At 40.9% G+C, this 19504-nt stretch overlaps 2 protein-coding genes across 4 annotated transcripts; one reads left to right on the top strand and one right to left on the bottom strand.

Annotated features, from left to right (window-relative positions):
• Window positions 1-1795: 1795 nt before the first annotated feature.
• On the bottom strand, window positions 1796-19403 carry METTL9 (methyltransferase 9, His-X-His N1(pi)-histidine). 2 transcript variants are annotated; one of them, XM_064725829.1, is made up of 5 exons: window positions 18958-19403; window positions 15316-15506; window positions 12883-13092; window positions 12267-12451; window positions 1796-2522 (listed from the first exon to the last, which is right to left on the bottom strand). In XM_064725829.1, exons 1-5 carry the CDS (start codon window positions 19129-19131, stop codon window positions 2320-2322), a joined length of 963 nt encoding a protein of 320 aa, XP_064581899.1. In that variant the 5' UTR covers window positions 19132-19403; the 3' UTR covers window positions 1796-2319. The 2 variants fall into 2 exon arrangements, with proteins under 2 accessions (XP_064581899.1, XP_064581898.1); XM_064725828.1 differs by having other exon boundaries at window positions 1796-2525; window positions 18958-19398.
• Window positions 3214-9553, top strand: IGSF6 (immunoglobulin superfamily member 6). Of its 2 annotated transcripts, none has more exons than XM_064726160.1 (6): window positions 3214-3336; window positions 4906-5250; window positions 6151-6257; window positions 7266-7319; window positions 7912-7995; window positions 9121-9553. In XM_064726160.1, exons 1-6 carry the CDS (start codon window positions 3270-3272, stop codon window positions 9157-9159), a joined length of 696 nt encoding a protein of 231 aa, XP_064582230.1. In that variant the 5' UTR covers window positions 3214-3269; the 3' UTR covers window positions 9160-9553. The 2 variants fall into 2 exon arrangements, with proteins under 2 accessions (XP_064582230.1, XP_064582229.1); XM_064726159.1 differs by having other exon boundaries at window positions 3256-3336; window positions 4903-5250; window positions 9121-9551.
• Window positions 19404-19504: the final 101 nt, after the last annotated feature.

The following is a 19504-nucleotide window of genomic DNA, read 5'->3' as shown; positions in this document are numbered from 1 at the left end:
GCCCACCCTGACAAAACAGAACAGAACAGTTAAATTGCTCTCCAGAGCAAAACCCTGCACATTGAGAGCAGTGCAGTGCAGCTTGGATGGACACTCACACCCACAGCAGGACACGGCAGCATTCCCAAACCCAGGAGTAATGGATTTGGACATTGGAATTGCAACACTTCTTCCCTTAAATTGCATCTTTGGGGCTATTGAACTATTGGACTCACGAGTTTCTTTGTGTGGGCTGTGAGCAGCATTGACTGCACACAAATGCTCTCAGTGCCTGCAGGGAGGAAGAAGTCTCTTCCCTCCCAAGGTACTTTGGCTTTAGAAATGCAGGTGTAGGTACAGTCCTGGGGGTTATTCTGTTTATTCAACAGGTCTAAGCAGGTGTTTGACCCTGCTGAATTTATGCTTTGTAGAAAGATTTTCTTCATCATTGGTCATCTTTTAATTCCTCATCTTAAGTGTAAGAATACTTGGTTAAATAGAATGAACAAAGCAGAAAACCATAAGAAAGGAAAAAAAACCAAACAACCCTATTGTTTACATTGCACCTTCTGTTCCCAAACGTCTCAAAGCCATTACAAACTGAGATCCTCAGTGACAGGACTAAAAAATGTGAGACATGAAATGCAGTGTCTTGTGTGATTTTTAACATGTGGGATTAAAACACTTAAGTACGTTTAAAGAAGTTTGTCTTACTTCATATTTGCTACCTTAACCTAAATTAATGACACATTAAAAAACATCTTCCCACTACTAGATGAGTATAAAATGAAGGTAGCAGAAGATAAATTAATGGATTCAGTCCAGAGCATACACAGCTCATTTTCCCAACAGACAAATCTGATTGCACTACGTGCCAAAATGCAACAGCACACCCTGAAATGAGAATAACACTGAGTCTAAATTACTGTTGAGAAGTAATTTGAAATTTTCAGCATCCCTTGCCCTATACTACAGAATACTATACCACAAAGATGACTGACAACAAAAAGCTAATAAATTGGCAGGAGAAATCATTAACCATCAGCTTGAGGTAAAGCTAAAATGACATTGTTAAGCATCCTACCTGGCATAAAATCACCATTAATTATAAAAACCACAAAAAACCCACAACAGACAACTTTTTTAGACTTCAAAAGCAACAGAAGTCAGTTCTTACTTTACTTACCTGAGGCTTCTCTGCTCTCTCACACTTGCACAGCATGACATACACCTGCCAGGTCTACTTGTGATGTCTCTTGTTTTAAAGAGAAGTTATATCCCAACTGCCACTTTATCCACTTAAACCGTTTTTAAAACAAGACATGTTAAAATAAATAGCATTAATTTAGTGTTTTTGAAGAAAGGAAAGTGTCTCAAGCTAGCTAAAATGAAAATTATCAAGCCCCTACAGCCTGATCCTCACAGGCAGTTTGACTCAGAAAATTTGCAAGAAACCACCTGCAACTTTTTAAAGCTGAAAACATTTGGCAACAACTTGCTTAGAGGGTTTGTTTTTAAAGCCATCAGCTTAAAGTGCAGTTTTGACAAGTTCTACCATAACCCCATTAGCTGGAAAATGGCAAATGCAAAAGCAATGAGGATTTATGAGGCTGTGATAGGGAAGAACATGAAGGAAACCCAACCAAAAGTGATACATTTTTTGTGCACTGTTATCCCATTAAAGAATAATTAAATGCTGTTGAAATAAATGCAAGGTTGTATTGCTACTGAAAGCTTGATTCTCAACACAAACAGCAGTTGCTGCAGGCAAGCATGGCTATGGTTACAAAAATGAACACAAAAATTAATGCAAAAGTCATCTCAAAAAAGTTTATTAGCATGATTAAAAACGTGAAGAATGACAGTAAGAGAGAAAGTAACTTAGCATGGAAGATTATCCATTTCAACAGTTTTATTCAACAAGGCTTGAAGTGAATGGATAACTTTATTGCCAGATTTTGCTTGATTTCTTTCACAACAGTTCACACTGTCAGTTTCACCATGATCAAGACTATTGCTTTTGTTTGGATATGATCCCTGTTGCAGGTAATTATAAAAAAATATTCCCCATTGCTGCTGGATTGCAGATTGCAATGTTGGTTTAAGAGCTGGTAAAAAAGAAATACTCAGCTGAGGAGTCCATTTAAAAAACAACCTTTTCTTCCCCCCCCTAATCACACTACAAAGAAATACATTATTATTTTGGCCTTTAAATTTCTTACATGGTATTTATTTAGCATGGCAATCCCAAAATTCCCTCCCTTTAAGTAACCATACATCAAAATCCTCTTTCAGAGGCTGCTTCTTGGGTTAGATTGTGGAGCTTTACTTCACCCAGGCCTACACTGGCTTGAGGACAAAGACAGCATCATCCAGCACGTAGTAGTCATTGTACATGTCACCTTCACAGAGGTAGGGCAGTCTGGTGAAAGCCTCGATGGCAAAACCAGCTTTACTGAAAACTTCTGGCAGGCTGTTCACCTGCTCTTCCCAAGTGTGCCCTTTGATTTCCAAAACTTCTGAGGGCTTTTCCCACTTGCCACCTACTGAGAAAACAGAACAGCTTTGTTTTAATTATAAAGAAAACTTTATTGTGTGCAGCATTTTCCTACAGAAAGCATAATTACACTAATTATGTTTCATTCCACTCCACACAGGAGGTTGCCACACCACTCACAGACCTGTTGCAAGATCAGTTCCAGTTTATCCCTGCTGTTCAAAAGCAGCTTCTTTAAGGTTATCTTTTGTTACATTTTTAAACTGGAAGTGCCAGGAATGGCTAAAAGGTAACTGCCATTAGTGAGTTTGGTGTCCAGCAGACAGGCACAGAGGAAATTACAGTAATTAGAGCCAGCAAGTTGAAAACTATGATTTGCTGTGAAGCTTTCACCCCATTACAGTGGATGGCTACTTTGTGCCTTCAGTGGCCACCTACCAGCTGATCTGCTAAAGGCTGCTTGGGGTCACATACAATTAAGAAGCTGATTAAGTAGCATGCTAGAAAATGTCTTGTTATTTGTTATATCCAATGAAATAATCTGAAGGATTATAGGTACAACTCTCAGGAATTCTAAATTTAAAGTTCTTCACTCATTTTCCAAGTAATGTCATCCACAACAAACAAAAGCTTTCTGTTTGGTCTGTACCTTTAACCAGTTTGCTAAATGCAGTAGTAAACACCCTTCTAAACAGGAAGTTCTATATCTTGTGATTAAGACAGTTCTGCAAATCCAAACATTTCCTAAGTTCCTCTTCCTTCAAGAAGATTCATTTCCACAGAGATACAAGAAATGGCATCTTTCAACAAATTTAAAAACGTGCTAATGCTGGCGTTTGACTGGATCCTGTATGGTGCTGGTAAGACTTTCCAATAATTTCTTACATTTTCTCACTTAACAGCAGTTAAACAAGACTGAGAATTTTGTGGTTATGGTTTGCAGCATGGCTACAAAAGAAAAGCAGTGAAAAGTTTTGTTGAAAATCTGGTTAATTTCTGCTGTTGTCATGTAACTTCCAAGGTACACAACTGCTAGCAAATGCCTTTTTCTTCCCTGAAAAAGAGAAGAAAAAGTCTGAAACGCTGCTGTAACCTGTAATTTCTGGGTCACCTGGAACACTCCAGCAGCAGCCTGCTTTCAGAGCACTGTGTTTGTTTGGGTGGAGGGTTTGGGAAGCCCAGCAGGCAGCACCTGAGGCCATGGAGTTCTGCCCTGCAAGGACACCAGAGCCCCTGGAGAAGGTGGAAATGAAAGGGATCAGCTGCAGCAGCACAGGCTCTGCCTTTCATCACACAGGCTGCAAGTACACCCACAACTCACAATCTTCAGCTTGCTGTAGCTGCTGTGGAATGGCTCTGCTATGGACCTGACACAGAATCACTTTCACTTTATTCCTGTACAAGGCACAGCCACTGAATCTGATTTGATTTAGTGACAAAAAGGATGAAGAGACAATGCTAATTGTTCACCATAGGCAGGTTTACAAATTGTGTCTCAGCAGTACACTAAGAGATGTCAGTTTATTTATCTTCTAGTTTATTTTCTGGCAAGCAGAAAAGGATGTTATTTAGGTACTACCTTTATTCTCACTGCAATAAGCTCAATGCCACAGTTTAAATAACTACACTATTTATTTGAATAAAATTAAATATATTAACACAGAATTCACATGGATTTCAATAAAGACTTAAAAAAAATCTTCCAGACTAGTAATACTAAACCACACATTTTAGTTCCTTAATTAGAATGCTCTTCTCTGATTAACCTTCTTGTTTTCTCTGCACACAGTTTTAAATGTCAGGACTAACAAGCACTATTATTCTTAGAAACCTAGAGTCAATACATGTGATGAAGTGGAAGAATATCTAGGAACTATTGTGAATTCTAATCAATGTTATGAAGTTGCTAAATTATAAATGTCTTGATTTATGACATTTCCACTGCCTGCCCTCAGCTTGTCTGGTTTGACTCAGACCAGGAACAGTGGAGGAGAGAGAAAGCCCTGCAGAACTGCTCCCCTGAGCAACTGCACTATGTCCCACAACAGCCACCCCACTGGCCAGTACCCCCACAAACAGCCTAGAAACTGCACAAAGTATTCTTCTGCTCTTCTCCAGTGCCAAAGGAGAAGACCAGACATGCACATGGCTTTGGATCTATCAATCTTCCCTATTTTGTCAAAAAATAGAAAGCCAAGCACTTCACCCTGTAGATAAAAGTGTTAAATGAGCACATGTGCAAGCTGTAGAACTATCTAAAAACAAAGTTTGCTGAAAACAACTGTAATCATTTCAAGTTTGAAACACAGTTGTTTTCTTCCTTTCTGCCCACCTTTCCCTGAATGAACCAAAAGCAGTTGTTTTTCCTTTTCAGACTGTACCTGGCTTTCTAGCTGTCCCTGCCATCACCAACTGTTCCCTCCCAGCAGGTGTTGCAGGTCAGTGCCGCGTCACTGTGGCCCAGCCCAGGTTTCAGCAGGCTGACTCCTCCATGAACGTGTCCCTGCCCTGCTCCTTCTCTGCCTCTGGATGCTCCTCACCCCAACCTGAAGTTCTGTGGTTTCGCTTTTTAACTAACACACATCAGGGTTTGTGTACTCCTGACTGCACAGATCATCAGAAGTATAAAGTACATTCAGCAGGAAATAACATCTTACTTCAGATCAAAGATCTGGCTGAAGATGACAGCGCTGTTTATATCTGTGGAATAGCATTTTCAGACTCATCACCCCTTTCGAAACAAACAGGAGATGGAACAGTACTAACAGTAACAGGTCAGTTGATTATTCCTTTTTAATGAAGCATCTTAGAAGAAATAAATTATCTCTTCTAAATACTCTCTTTATACTTTCAAGAATGACATTTAAGATGGAAATACCAACAAACCCATTAGGAGTAGTATGGCTATATTAAGATGTTATAAGTAAAGCCAGAGGGATTCCACAAATAAGCATCTCAACCTCGTTTGCTAATTAGGCTGTTCTGTCATATGATAAAGATGACTCTAGAGTTCTACAAAAGAAAGAAGTTTTGCACTTATTGCTGTCAAACCACACTTTACATCCTCTTACAGAAAGACTTTTGTGGCTGTCAGAAAGAAGTATCTACTAGAAAATGGGAAGTAGAGAAACCAACATTTAGTAGAAGTTGCCAAGAGAGTGCAGGGCCTCAGACCTGGGGATTCACACTGGCAGCCTGAGAAAAATGCTCCAAACCTTTCTATCACTTGCCTCTAGTTAAGACAGTGATGAAACTTTAGTAACATTTCAGTTTTACATGCCTAAAACAGAAAAAGAAAAAAAAACCAGAAACACTCAGTTGGATTATTACTTTCTTTATATTCCTTCCTTTCTCTAATTCCATTTCTGAACAGAAGTCTATGAGTTTTATTCAGATATACCTTTACAGGAACAGAACACTGGATGCCATTCTCTTTCTACCCCTATAGGAAAGGTTTATAATCAAAACTAACAGGTCTCCATTGCCCTTGCAAACATATGAATGAACAAAAGGAAAATTATCTCATTTAGGAATTTAGACTGAAAATTACCCAGAAAAATATTGCTGGTAGATGGTTTTTTAATTCCTCAGAGAAAGGGGGTTGGAATGCAGAGTCTTAAAAAAATTAAGTGAATCAGAACTGCCCTTTATTCTAACACTCATTTTTAATAAAGGATCAGGAAAGCAGCTCAGCCATGGAAAACTCATCTCCATGACCATTGCTTCAACTTTACTGTTCCTGTACAGCTCTGCTGTGCTCATTTCCTTTGTGGTCTACAAGGTAGGCTCAGAGTGATTTTCTGGTTTTGTTCATTTGTAAATCAATGCAGTTTTAACATCTCCATGAGGGGAATACAAACACATTTCTAACTTTCATAACTATTATGGTTAAGTTTTAAAGAGGAGGTTGGTTGAAGTCCATGTGCTGCACACACATCTGTGAACCCCTGTGTGGCACATACCTGGACTCTCAACAGGAACCACATTTACTTTCTTCAGTAAAGTGTCTAAAATAAAAGGTATTCTGAAGTTAAAATTATCCTGAGAGTATAAATTTCCAGTAAAAGTATAATAATTTAAATTCATGTAAAAGTATTTATGAGCTGCAGTAAAGTTACTGCAGACTGACCTCCTCATACATGTACAGAAGGGAAACCTTAGTAAAATTTAAAAATATCAGAGACTTGGAAATATTTTTATGCTTACAGAAACAAACCCATTAAAATGCACATGGTTAACAGTTATGTAATTGTTGGGGTTTTTTTTAAATCTAGAACAAAATTTGTGTTTAGATAAAAACAGAGCTACAACAGGAATCTCTACATGATAATGAGACTTTGACAGGAGAATCAGGATTTCACAGTCCTTACTGGTATGATATGGTAAAATGATTCCTTCCTGTAGTGATTACTGTCTGAGCATAAAGACAGGACTGGCTTTTTCATTTTTGTTTTTCTTTAGAAGTGAAGGTACAGAGTGAAAAATACAGTGGGAAAAATTCAACAAGCCTTCTTCAGGGGAAAAACTGGATCTGTGATGCCATTGGTTTATTTTTGAGAATTAAGTAGTGTTTCAAGCAGGTCCCACCATGCTCAAAGCAAAAACACTTGCAGTATCTACTACCAGAAACTGCAAAAGGCTTCACATGTGAAAATCTCTGTTTTTTCCAATGGTATAAGCTGACCTAGTGAACACTCACCTACAAACTGACACTGCAAAAGGACAACAATTTTAACTACTCTGCTAACTTCTCATCTTGTATTTTAATTGCTTTTTTCCCTCCCTCCAGTTAAAACCAAAGCTCCAAAAGAAAAGTGGGAAAGACCAAACAACAGAGAACTGTGTATGTTACCATGTTATTTGCTTTGTCTGTGAGTCAGAGCTTCTTCTTGTCTTTTTGAAGTATATTTGGCATCAAATTTGTGATTAATTGATGATTCCATTAAAGAGACATCTGAGCTGCTAAGGCTTCACTTTAGATTTGTACAAAATTAGTTATCAATTTATATTGAACTAATTTTAACAAATCAGGTAATTTATTTTTAACACATTGGATGCATGGTAAAGTTAATCTCTGTAAAGGCCACCTCTAACACGCTGTTTCCTTCAGGTTTTAAGAAAATTTTGTTCAAACCTCTGACAATAACAGGTTTTGCTATCAATCAACAACAACCTCCACCACTACATATCCTTGTATGAAAATCAGAATCCATGCATTTAAAGAGCCATTAAAGAAGGTGTATATGTTAAGTAATGTAATAATAATGTAATTTAAAAAAAACTTTGTTTGCCAAACTGCATGTTTTTAAAATGCTACTTAGTAACAATCCCAAAGACATATCCAGGTAAAAAACCTAATTTAGGAAAGGTAGAAAAGGATGTTTTCTCCAACTCAAAATGTTGCACTGAATTAAAATATTTTAAATTATTTGCAGAAAATAAATAGCGGCCGAAAAATTTTTCAAGCAATTGCTCAAGAGCTTCAAAAGCAGAGATATGCTCAACACCAACAACAGCCTGTGAGTACCCACCCACCAATACCTAAATTTATGGGGAAAAAAGGAAACCAGAAGGTTTTAGGAGTTTACTGTATCTATTTCCTTTAAAGTTGATAGAGATGTAAAAAACGTATTCTGAGTGACAGTCAAGGACATTATAAAGCATTCTAAATGGCCAGATGCATACAATTACATATATTTATACATGTATAAATGTACACACACCCCTTTTTAAATGTATGCTTGTGCATTTAAAATTAGAACTGCCATAAATTTGCATTTTGCCAAGAAGAGGTCTGGTTCTGTTTGGTAAAATGCCTGGAGCTGTCAGGAGGTTATGTTTGCAAAGCACTCAAGTTCTGCTTCTTCAGCTCCTCTTGCTCCATTAACCCAGAGCAGGGGACACAAACATAACAAAACTATTGCAAAAGCTCTGTGATGTATTTAAAGGTATTTCCCTTCCTCCAACACACAGAGCCTAAACTAAGTATTCAGCATCACTGGGTAAAGCCACACAACTTATTTCAGCATTCTAAATTTAAGCCATTAAGTCTTATATGACAATAATTTTACACATCATGTAACTTATTAAAAAAAAAAACTCAACAAACAAAACCAAACTACACATCTTTAGAACTCACACATATTTGCAAGCAAAGAAAATTGCTTCAAAATCTTGCTTCTCTTGAGAAACAATGTTAATTCTTTCCTATTCTGAGCACAGAGATCATTCAGAGATGCAAGGAGGAACCAAATGACACACAGACCAAAGTCAAGCACTTCTCCTATATACATTTCACCTCATTTATTTCCATACAGCTCCAATCACTTTCCTGTGTAATTATCCCTTTAAAGCCTTCCAGTCCCTGCTGACATGGCCTGGTCCTTGGTTTGACCACCAGATATGAAAATATGGGCTGTGTTTTACTGCCCCCGTGCCCCCTGGAGATTAGGAAAAGCCAACAGGGTAAGAAACATGTTCTGAAGACTGTAGATACCACATGGACAAAAACAACTGGACAAGAGGGGAGAAAGGATTTTACTGAAACACTAAAGGGATGGAGCTTGCCTCAAAAAAGAAATTCTGCCTTTATTAAAAAAAAAAAAAAACAAAACAGCTCAATAACAAAACACTTCTGTCCCTAGGAGGATTTGGAAGATGACACTGTTTATCAGAACAGATGAGCACGTGCAGCACTTCAGATTTGTTCAACACTTCTCCTGCATGCAAAGGAGCAGGTGAGGAAGTCAAGCTTCTTCACAGACTTCTTTGCTTCAAAGGAAGAGGAGAAAACCTTGCAGGGCAGTGTTCTTCAGGAGTATTTTCTAAACAGATCACCAAAACCAAGTTCATTGTACCTTACATCTGTGTTACATATTCCATTTTTCATTTCCAAGAACCCTGAGAAAAGACTTCATCTTTGTAAGACAACTGCTGATGCTTTATTTTTACTTTAGATTTAATTCTTTTTTTTTTCTGTTTATATAAACTTTTATGTATTCCTGTTACACGAAACAGGATGTGAAAGATGTTTGACAATTGACAGCAACAGAAAATAAACTCGTTTCGTGGGTGAAATTCTGGATTTGCTCATGTTAATGGGGTAGTTATTGATGTAACATTTACAGACCAACAGTAAATGAGCCTTAGAAGAGTTTAAACACAGCAAAACCTGTGTATTAGACAGGCAAGCAGAAAACACTGACAATATAAACACTATCCTGGAAAAGCTCATTTGGGATGGGAGCATCTTCCAAACCTGTTTAGGAAAGTAACTGTCATTGTGCAAACACTGCTCCTCCAATACTAAAATTCACCTGCTGGGCTGACAACCCCCATCTCCCAGCCCCAGCATCCCAAGTCAGGAACACCTGGAGCACCACATCTTGCCTTTACAGACCTGTTCAACATGGACACAGCACAAAAAAGAACCACACTATCCAGTGTACTTTTAAAGTACCTTTTCCAGCAGTTACTACCTAGCCAATCTGCAAAATCAGCACTTTTACAAGGTACCTGCTGGTATCAGGCATTTTCCATTCTAAAGAACAGCTGCAGCTTTTATCATCATTTACATAAAGCAAGGCTTTGTTTAACAAATGAAGTGGCATTTCTCACTTCTGCAAGATGAGAACTGACAACTGAGACAAAGCAAGGGTCCATCTCACACACTACTGTGTTTCCAGTTCAATTAATGGTATTTCAGGAGGACAGAATACACACCTCTGCCTTCTCATCCCTGTCAATTCATTACAAGGCTATGAACACACTCAACAAGGAAATGTCACACTCCCAGGCTCCCAGTGTTCACTGCTTCTGAAGTATGGTATGACATTTTATTCTAGAGAAACTTACACCAGTCATGTATTATCCAATAATGATTTTTTCTGTCTATATTAGGAAATACAGAGGATTCTTATATGACTCTGTGAGACACCTATTAAAAATGAAGTTGTGGTAACACTTGTTCTTAGTGACTGGTCTAATACCTGATGATTCATCAGCATCTCTTGCCAGGTGAGACACCTGCAGTAACTGCATTCCTGGCTGTCCTGCATGTTGAAATAAAACTGGAAAGCCCCAGAGAGAATTTATGACTGAGCTCCTCTGGACTCTAGGTGTCACTGTCATTCCACAAACAGGGAGCACAGATCTGTATTTTAATTTCTTCTCCACCTTGCTTTGTTCTCTTAGAGCAGGATTTATGTTATTCACATAGCTTCCACCATTGCCAGCCCACTATACTGCATGTAATAACCCATATATCTCATTTTGATTAAAGTAATTTCTCCACTTCAATCTATGGAATTATCACTGGATCAAACACCTTACCTGCCCCAACACTTTTCCATTTGTTCTCCTCCTACAAAATTAAAAAGTTTCACTACATGGGTCCAAGCTGGTTTTAATGAGCTGCTACAAGAAGTTACTTGAGCTGTGGAATGTTCTCCTCTTTGAATGTTCCAAGTATAATTTTGTTATATATAAAACATATGTACATATCTATTTTTAAAATGCATCATGTAGAACAGCTGAATGAAAATACTGAAATTCTAAAATGGTTTTTGCATCATGAAGACAGTCTGGCAGCTAATTGTCTGCTTCTTTAGCCCACAGTTAAATTGATCTTTAGTGGGAAAGCTGTAACTTTTGTGTGTGCTAACCTGCACTGTTAACAGTTTATATGGGCCCATATCCATAATTGTGGCAAATAGTGGCAAAGGATTTCTACAAGGAGAAGCCATATTGTTCCATATATAGGAACAACAAGTTGTAACCAAATATGCTTGAAATACTTTACAGATGCCAAAGTCAAACACCAAATCTAATTTAAGACTCTACTTTTCAAAATAGTTACAAAATTGCAAGCTCAAATACTGTATTATAAGTAATTCTTCACCTGATGGCATTCCTTCTTATGCTTATTTTTCTCCCTTCAGTTTGATGCATTTGTGATTGCCAGAACATGATTAGTTCTGTATTTTCTGGGCATCCATGCCTCCCCACAGACAAGTCTTAACACTCAAGGAGAACCAGAACAATGCCTGATGAACATCAGCCTCCTGGAATTCAAACCACCTTCAGGGTGCTTCAACCTGAATCCACAATCACAGGCATGTAAAGAGGTTCCTAGTCTCTTTAAAAGTTTAGTCATAAGGACAGATTCATCTGAAAATCTCATATATTTCTTTAAATTCCAAGTAGGGTAAATAATTTTGGCACTTAATTTTACTTTTTTATTCCCGTTATTAGTACAATGTAAATTCATACAATATTAATAGTGGTTGATACTTTGTATTTGTAGGGGTCCATATTTTACTTTGAGACCTCATGCTGGAAAGTGAAAGTTATCCTTCTATGGATTTTCAGGTGGGATTCATCTGGAACACTTGCAACAGCTTGACCTGAAAGGCTCTACTCAGCATTAGACAGTTCTGGGGGTTTTGCTCAACTGGTCACTAGAGAGCTGGGGTAAAGGGCCCTAAGCAGGGACCAGTTTTCCCAAGTTGCTCCAACACAGCTGAAATGTGCTAACTTGCAAAACAGGATCTGTGACTTCAATATTTGAGCTTTTTGTTGGTGTCAACAATGTATTCTGTGGAGTTAAAAAAACAGCTTACATCCAGTGGCCTGTTTACCTATGATTTCATACTTCTGAACATGCCCTCTACTCGTTATTAGTAAAAAATCAAATACAAACATGTCTTTAATGAAACACTTAATCTGAGGATACTAGATCCTACAAATGTTTTCTTTACCTGCCTAAAGAGCTGTTAATCTGTGCACTTACCATTTTCCACATAGGGGTGAAAAGGCAGAACCAGTGCTAGGATGACTCTGCCTCTGGTTGGCTCCAGTACACTCCTAATGTCCTTTAATACAGTCAGTGGTTGATCACAGCGATCCAGCAAATTCAGACAGCTGATAACATCATACTGAAATCCTGTGTTCTGCCATTCATTCACACCAAGCACCCTGGGAAAGGAAAAAGAGATACAATCTGTTAAATAAAAACAAGCTGATTTCAGACACAACTACTGAAGAGAAAAATTCCCTGTGGACGTGCTGGTAGTGCAGGTAAGGTCAACCATTTAGAGAAGAGACAGACCTGATCCTTCTGCTCTTTTGGAAAAGGAAACTAAATCAATGATCAGCATGGCTGCATGTCCAGCCCTATGAACCTTTACACTGTCTGATAAACATCAGGTAATAAAGGAGACAAAAACCACACTGCTAAGAGGGATCATCACATGTGTTTGGTTTTCTGCTTTTGTACAGGCTAACCTTTTGCATAACAATCAAACAATAAAGGAATTGACTGAAAATACTGAACATTCATTAAATTACAAATAGATTGCTTGCTGTAATTTCTGATATAAAGGATGTAGGAATTATTCAGTCAATACCTGTATTTCTTCTTCTGAAGCTGCCATATCATTGTTTCAGACAATTCAGTGGCATAGATTTCTTCAAAGTGAGGACTCATAACTTTAGTGACTTCTCCATCTCCAGCCCCTAAATCAAGAAGTCTGTGGGATTTCCATTCAGGATTTATTTTAAGCAGTCTTTGAAATTGTTCTGGGGAAAACACAAACATTGAGCCTCTTCCCAGCAGCCTAAAATGTAAAACAAGAAATTATCAATTTTGTACAAACTTTAATGGACAGGCAGTGAAGAAATTTAGAATGTGCTTTGGCAGGAACCAGTCATACATAATAGTAGACAAGGTCACTGCTCAGATAAATTTTAAATCCAGTTCAACTTGCCTTGCATTTGTAAGAGATCAAACACAGAGCCACATGCAGTTACAGTGGTTAAGACTCCAGAAGGAATTTGATTAGGTAAGGAAGAGCTCATGGGGTGCAGCTCAAGAAAATGATTGCATTATAAAAAAAAAAAGGGAGAAGAGAAAGAGTAGGAAAGATAAAGACTGAACCTTATTTGTCACGTCTGCAGATTTGAATCTCTGCTACCTACCTTAAAAAAACCCAACAGGATGAAATAACAGAGGAAATAAAATGGCTGCAGACACAGAAGTATGCACAATGAATGAGGAATAGGATGTGGAATGAGGAGGGAAGACAGAAAACAGATTTAAAGAAAGCATGGGGGTAACGCTGCTGGAGGGGCAAAAGAGATTTTTAAAATTCTGTGTTACAATGGCTTTTGCTGCTGTCTGCAGATCCTGCATTCAACATGAAAAGCTGTGGAACAGAAAATAGACAACTCATTAAGGAATTGGGTAGAGGAGACAGTTGGATTCCTTATGGATCAAGTCGATGCCATACCCGCCCATAACTGTTTGAAGACTACACAGTGACACGTTCCAGCTGTCACAGCAGAATTCAATGATGAAACAGTTACAAGAGCAGGCAGAGGGAGAAGAACTGGTCACTAATAGACTGCAGGTAGATAAATACTATTCTTTAAACTCCTGTTGGATAGCAGGTTAAACTTAAAGACAATGAGCAAGGAAAAAAAGCAAACAGGAAAAAACATAAACAGAGACAAAAAGACTCAAAGAATAAAAAATGTGAAAAGGAGCTGGCCTAGGAAAGACTGAATACTAAAACCGAAAGAAACAAAAAGGACAGAGTATACAAAGTCATAGAGAAGAAACTAAGCAGGATATCAAATGTATAAAAATAAACACACTACATCCAATTTAAGTAGAGCCCCCTTGCAGCACACATGTGTCAGTCCACACTGTATAATTGGCTCATAGCTATTATTCCTAACAGCATTATGAGGTGTTATTCAAAGCCCTGAAGAGCCTTTGAAAAAAAATGGAAGAGAAAGGAAGAAGAGACCAAAGGAACCTTTATATAAAGCTACACATAACTAAGAACACCACAGGGAAGCTCATAAAGTCATCTGAGTAGAAAATAAGGAAAAAGACTATTTTTCTAACCCCAGTAGACAGCTCCTATTTTGTATCAGACTGTGCAGAAGTATGTAGCAGGTGCAGAGGTGGGGATACTGGAGAATTGGCTAAATGTAACAAAATACATTTTTCATAAGGTCAAAGCTGATAAGCTGTTAAATGTGTCTGAAGGGGGTAAGGTGAGCAAAAAAGAGCCCTGCCTTGTTTGAAAAAAATACTAAAGCACCCATGAACAGCCAAACTCCCCTGCAACTGGTGCAATAAAGAAGAAATAAATAAATAAATAAATAACAGAAGAATGCTGTTTTATCAGCTTATGTTTTCCTGCTTTGCTGATGGTTCATAAGCCAAACATGATCCATCAGAAGTCACCTGTTCCAGGGCAGCTTGCACACAAATTGAGGTGGAATTTCTTTTAGGGAAAGGACAATATTCCACATTTGTGTTACCAGGCACAGCACTTGGCCAGCTTTGCAGTGCTTAGAAATGTGCCATGATTTGCCATGGACAGCAAACACTCTCCAGCAGGAAGAGTTTTAGGTACAATAATACAGAACAGTCTGGGTACAGCCACCAGCACAATCACAACAGTAACTGATAAAAATGGCAGCAGGGAAAGGGCAAGGTGGGAGGGGGGAAGAAAGCTGAGGGAAGAGACACAAAGAACACTCTCTTAGGAGAAAATTAACACAAGTAATTGTTATAAAATGCAATCAGAATCCTCCGACTGCCTTGTATTAATTGTATTACCTCCTATGTCCCCCCATACTGGAAATGGTGTTCACCACTAAGAGGGCTGGGAATGATGAACACAAGAGGGTGTTTCACATCTGACACAGCAGCAAAAGGAAATTTCACATTTTGAAAAGCTGGCAGATCAAGGGGTAGGGCTGAACACTTGAAAACTCTAAATCCAAACTGTATTTAGCTTACCCAAGATTGACTTTTCACTTACCCATTGATAGATGTTCTAGACATAAAAAGGCTAAAAATAGAGGACACAAAAGAGTGGTAGAGCTGGATAAACAGCCAGCCTGACTTCTCAATGCTGTTGTTTAAGAAGATCTGTGTTCCTTGGTCAAGGTAACTCTGGACAAAAATAGGCTGAAGGGATTCAGACAACTGTTCAGTGTTGCAGACATACCACTAGAGAAAGAGATAAAGGATCATTTTAAAAGTTCAGCAATGTAAGCCCAGAAGCAGTCAAAATTAATACATACAAAATTATTACCAATTTTCATAAATGCAAAAATTCAGCTTTTCCTACAGTCTTTCCAACAAACTTCAGGGTTAAATTAACTTAGAATTGTAACAAAGCGAGGACTGATTGCTTGCTAAGAAACAGTGGTTTTAATTTTGTCTTAATTACTACCCTGTACTTGGAAGAGATCTACAAGGAAAATTCCCTAGAAAGCCAACATAGGCAAAAGTATTAAAAAAATTCAAATTTCTTTCTAATGAAGAATATCACTATTATTTTTCACTCTCCTACATTTACATGGAGTTGGTGCCAGTCCTCATAAAAAGCCATTGTGTCTACATTCTACCATTAAGAATTATTCTCTACAGCCAACACGCTCTCATCTCTCTCTTAAATCTTCCTTAATGTTCCTTAATCTGGCTGCATGTGCTCATTGTGCAGATAGGGAGCTTTAAGTATCCTAAAGTGAGATGTAGAGTTTTAGCAGAACCTTGTAAAACATGCACATGGAAGGACAGAAACTGTCAGCTGGGGTAACTCCCCAAAGATTTAACACACTTGTGCTCAAACCCTGATCCCATCACGTTTGTTTGCCTTGTTGGGAGTGGAACAGACACTGCAGGCAGGTTTACACAGCACTGACACAGTGGAACTTGGAATCATCACTGCACTGGGACAGGATTGTCACTGCAGTGTGTGCAGTGCCAGCAGCAGAGGGGAGCCCCTGTGCCACATTCACGACAGGGGCTCCATCAAACACTGGCCCACAGCAGAGAGGGGAGACCCCAAGGCCCCTCAGCTGAGCAGCAAACGTGCCTGCTGAGGTTTGCAAACCTCCTGCATTTCTGGCAGAATCAGGCTCTGGTCTGCACTTTCAAACACACTGCTGGGCAGAACGAGTGAGTGATCCTTTCCTCTGAAACCCAGATTCTGAGCCTGGCACAGGGATCCCCAAAACTGCTGATTCACCAGTTCAGGTCTCTTCTCACTGCAGCTCAGCACTTGTTAAATAAATCAGGATAGGCCAGTGATTCCCAAAAGGAATCCTTAGTGGCTCCTGAAAAACCACCAAAGCAGCAGCTTGTGTACTTGGTCCATTCGTTCAGAAGCCAATTCCAAGAGTGTGGCAGAGGCAAAAGATCCCAAGGAGCTGAGGAGCAGGCTGGGATGTGTCAGCTCCACTCTCAAGGCAGGTTTGGCGTGGCTCAGGTGATTTGCCTTTTGCAATGTGTTGCCAGGTTCAACCCAGAAGAAAACCTTCACAAAGCCTTGGGAAACAGAGGCTTTGTTCCATAAGCAGCATGACCACACCTGAGCTCATCCACCTCAGGGCTCTGCACTGAACTCTCACCTGCAGCTCCACTGAAAAACAACAGTCCTGCAATCCTTGTCTTTAAGACTTCTAAATATTGACACAACCACTGGCAGAAGGATGATGGTGACAACTAACAGAAGCTTGTTTCCAAAAACTGGGTGTTGTTCACAGATCTCCAATTTCTTCTTCCCAATATGGTTTAGTGGGTATGGTGGTATTTGGTCAAAGGTTGGACTTGATGATCTTAGAACTCTTTTTCAACCTTAATGATTCAATGATCTCTCATGGTTAATCTTGCCAATAAGGTTATTGACAACTACCTGTATAACACTGATGAATAACAGAAATTCTGACACATTATAAGAGAAAAAAAAAACCTCCCAAAAACCCCAATCTAAATTTCAAATTTAAAAAAAAAGGTGAAAAGAAGCTTAATTCCAGAACTTTTTCCTCAGAACAGAAACTGCTTTTGTTTTCCTACACATACAACCTAGGAAAGGCCACTAGTTACGTGACAAAGTGTGGGTCAATCTCTTATGCATTTTCAGATTGTTGTACTAAGACCTTTGTTATAGCAAAAATTACAAACATTGCAATTCTTGCCTAATATTAGTAAAAGGATGAAAAAGTCTTTTAAATAATTTACATAAAACTAGTTAAGTCAGTAAAACCACAGAGTCAAAGTACCAGCAGTCTGAACATCCAACCCTTGCTTACCCCACAAACTCAGTAACCATGAATCTTACTGAATGTACTAAATAATCAATACCTGCATTTAAAATCTAGATCAAATAAAACAGAGATGAAGATTATCCACTGCAGACCATCTACCTGTGAATGACACAGGCACCTCCACAATACATTTCCCTGACTTGTCTTTCTACTACAGCTTTTAACAACACAAAAGACTTCCAGATTTTCTTTGTTCACCAGAAGGAAGTTCTTCCTGTAAACCTGAATTCTGCTTCTCTTTGTACTTATGTCCTGAATAATCCCAACAGCAGACCACAAGCACTAAATTGCAGGGATGCATCCACCCAACAAGGTTCTGGATGCCCACCCAGAGCAGTAGGAAGGCTGCAGAAATGGATCAGCAGGAAGAATTATGGTCTCCCTTTGTACAGCAGTCCTCAAGCGCTTATACTACATCTTCGTTAGCTTGGTTCTGCATATTTAACCTAGATTAAGCTGCCAGCCTCCTTCTGCACTAAGACTTTTTATTAGCCCTTCTAACTCCTGTCAGATTTTCAGCAGCATTTCGCCAGAATATAGTGCGGATCTGAAGGTATTCCAAATGAAATCTATCATGTAACCATTGCACTGCAAGGGCACGGCCCCTAACTTCTCCACAAGGTACCGACCCATGTGGGCACACTGCCCTAACACAGCTCTAACCTTTTATCGCAGTCGGATCACACTGCAACAACTCATTCCCAGTCTGCCACCCCCTACTGCTCCAAGGCCTCTGTGGGAGTCTCAGCTTCCCACTTTTTTTTGTTTTCCTCTAGACGCACCGGTGCTAATTACAAACACCTCTGTGATTACAAACCCACCCCCGTCAGCAGCACCTGCAAACTTCCCTGGAGCGCTCTCACAGGGCTCACCGGACAAAGATCTGTGTGTGCATTGAAAAAACCGGGGTGCACATCCAGAACCCGGGGTGCCCATCCAGAACCAGGGGCGCAGGTCAAGAACCCGGGGTGCCGCTCTCCCGGGAGCAGCTCCGGCCCCGACCCGCCCGCTCCGGGTGCCGGGACAGGCTCTGCTCCCCCGCCGGGCTCTCCGCGCCTTCCCCGCGGCGCCCCCCGAGCCCGCAGCGCCGGGAGCGCTCGGCGGCGCGTTCCGCAGGGAGCAACTTTCTCACCGCAGGACAGAGCAGTTCCCTCTCTTTGTCTGCGCTGCCCGGCCCGCTGCCCCCTCAGCCCGCAGCGGGCTCCCCGCTCCTCCCGCCGATCTCCCCCGCCGGATCCCCCGCCCCTGCCCGGCGGAGCTCCCCGGGGATCGGGGGTCCCTGAGCCGCCCCCGCCGCCCAGCCCGTGAGGGAAGGGAGGGGAAGGGAGGGGCGGGCAGCGCGGCTGTACCTGGTGGTTCTCCCTGGCGTCCGGGGCTGGCTGGCGGTGGCTGCCCATCATATTCACGTAGAGGGACCTGGATAAAGGGCTCCGCAGGTACCGGGCCGGGCCAGCCCACATCGTCCTCCTGAGCACCCACAGGAGCAGGGTGTAGCAGCCCAGCCAGCACAGCCACAGTCTCATGGGGAAGGGGCGCGATCAGCCCCGCGCGCCGCCGCCGCCCCCCCGCTCCATGGCAGCGGCGGCTCCGCTCGGGGCCCGTGCACACGCTCCGGGCGGAACGCGCCGCCGCGGCAGCGGGGCCCGCCCGGACGCCTTCGCTGAGACACGCCGGGGCCTGGCGCGCACTCCCTCCCTCTCCCTCGCCAATGGCCGGGCGGGGCCGCGCTGCGTTCGAACCGGAGCGGGCCCAGACAGGGCGGGCGGGCGGCAGCTCGGTCGGGCCCCTCAGCCGGGCTCCTCCTCCGTCCCCGCCCCGGGCCGGCGGGAGGGCGGAGGCCGCCTCGGCGGTGTTGGCGCACGTGCTCGGCACCGCCCTGTCAGGCGCGCGTGCGCA

The sequence above is a fragment of the Zonotrichia leucophrys genome, chromosome 14 (assembly GCF_028769735.1).
Source record: "Zonotrichia leucophrys gambelii isolate GWCS_2022_RI chromosome 14, RI_Zleu_2.0, whole genome shotgun sequence".
NCBI lineage: Eukaryota > Metazoa > Chordata > Aves > Passeriformes > Passerellidae > Zonotrichia > Zonotrichia leucophrys.
This window is presented reverse-complemented; position numbering and strand designations above follow the sequence as displayed.

Excerpts from the sequence above, each read along its gene's own strand:
- IGSF6 (XM_064726159.1), top strand. The coding sequence starts at position 3,270 with ATGGCATCTTTCAACAAATTTAAAAACGTGCTAATGCTGGCGTTTGAC. Across the intron at positions 3,337-4,902 it reads CTGGATCCTGTATGGTGCTG|CAGGTGTTGCAGGTCAGTGC; the intron begins GTAAGACTTTCC and ends GTTCCCTCCCAG. Across the intron at positions 7,996-9,120 it reads CTCAACACCAACAACAGCCT|GAGGATTTGGAAGATGACAC; the intron begins GTGAGTACCCAC and ends TTCTGTCCCTAG.
- METTL9 (XM_064725828.1), bottom strand. The coding sequence starts at position 19,131 with ATGAGACTGTGGCTGTGCTGGCTGGGCTGCTACACCCTGCTCCTGTGG. Across the intron at positions 13,093-15,315 it reads TCTAGAACATCTATCAATGG|GCTGCTGGGAAGAGGCTCAA; the intron begins GTAAGTGAAAAG and ends TTTACATTTTAG. Across the intron at positions 12,452-12,882 it reads CTTCAGAAGAAGAAATACAG|GGTGCTTGGTGTGAATGAAT; the intron begins GTATTGACTGAA and ends TTCCTTTCCCAG.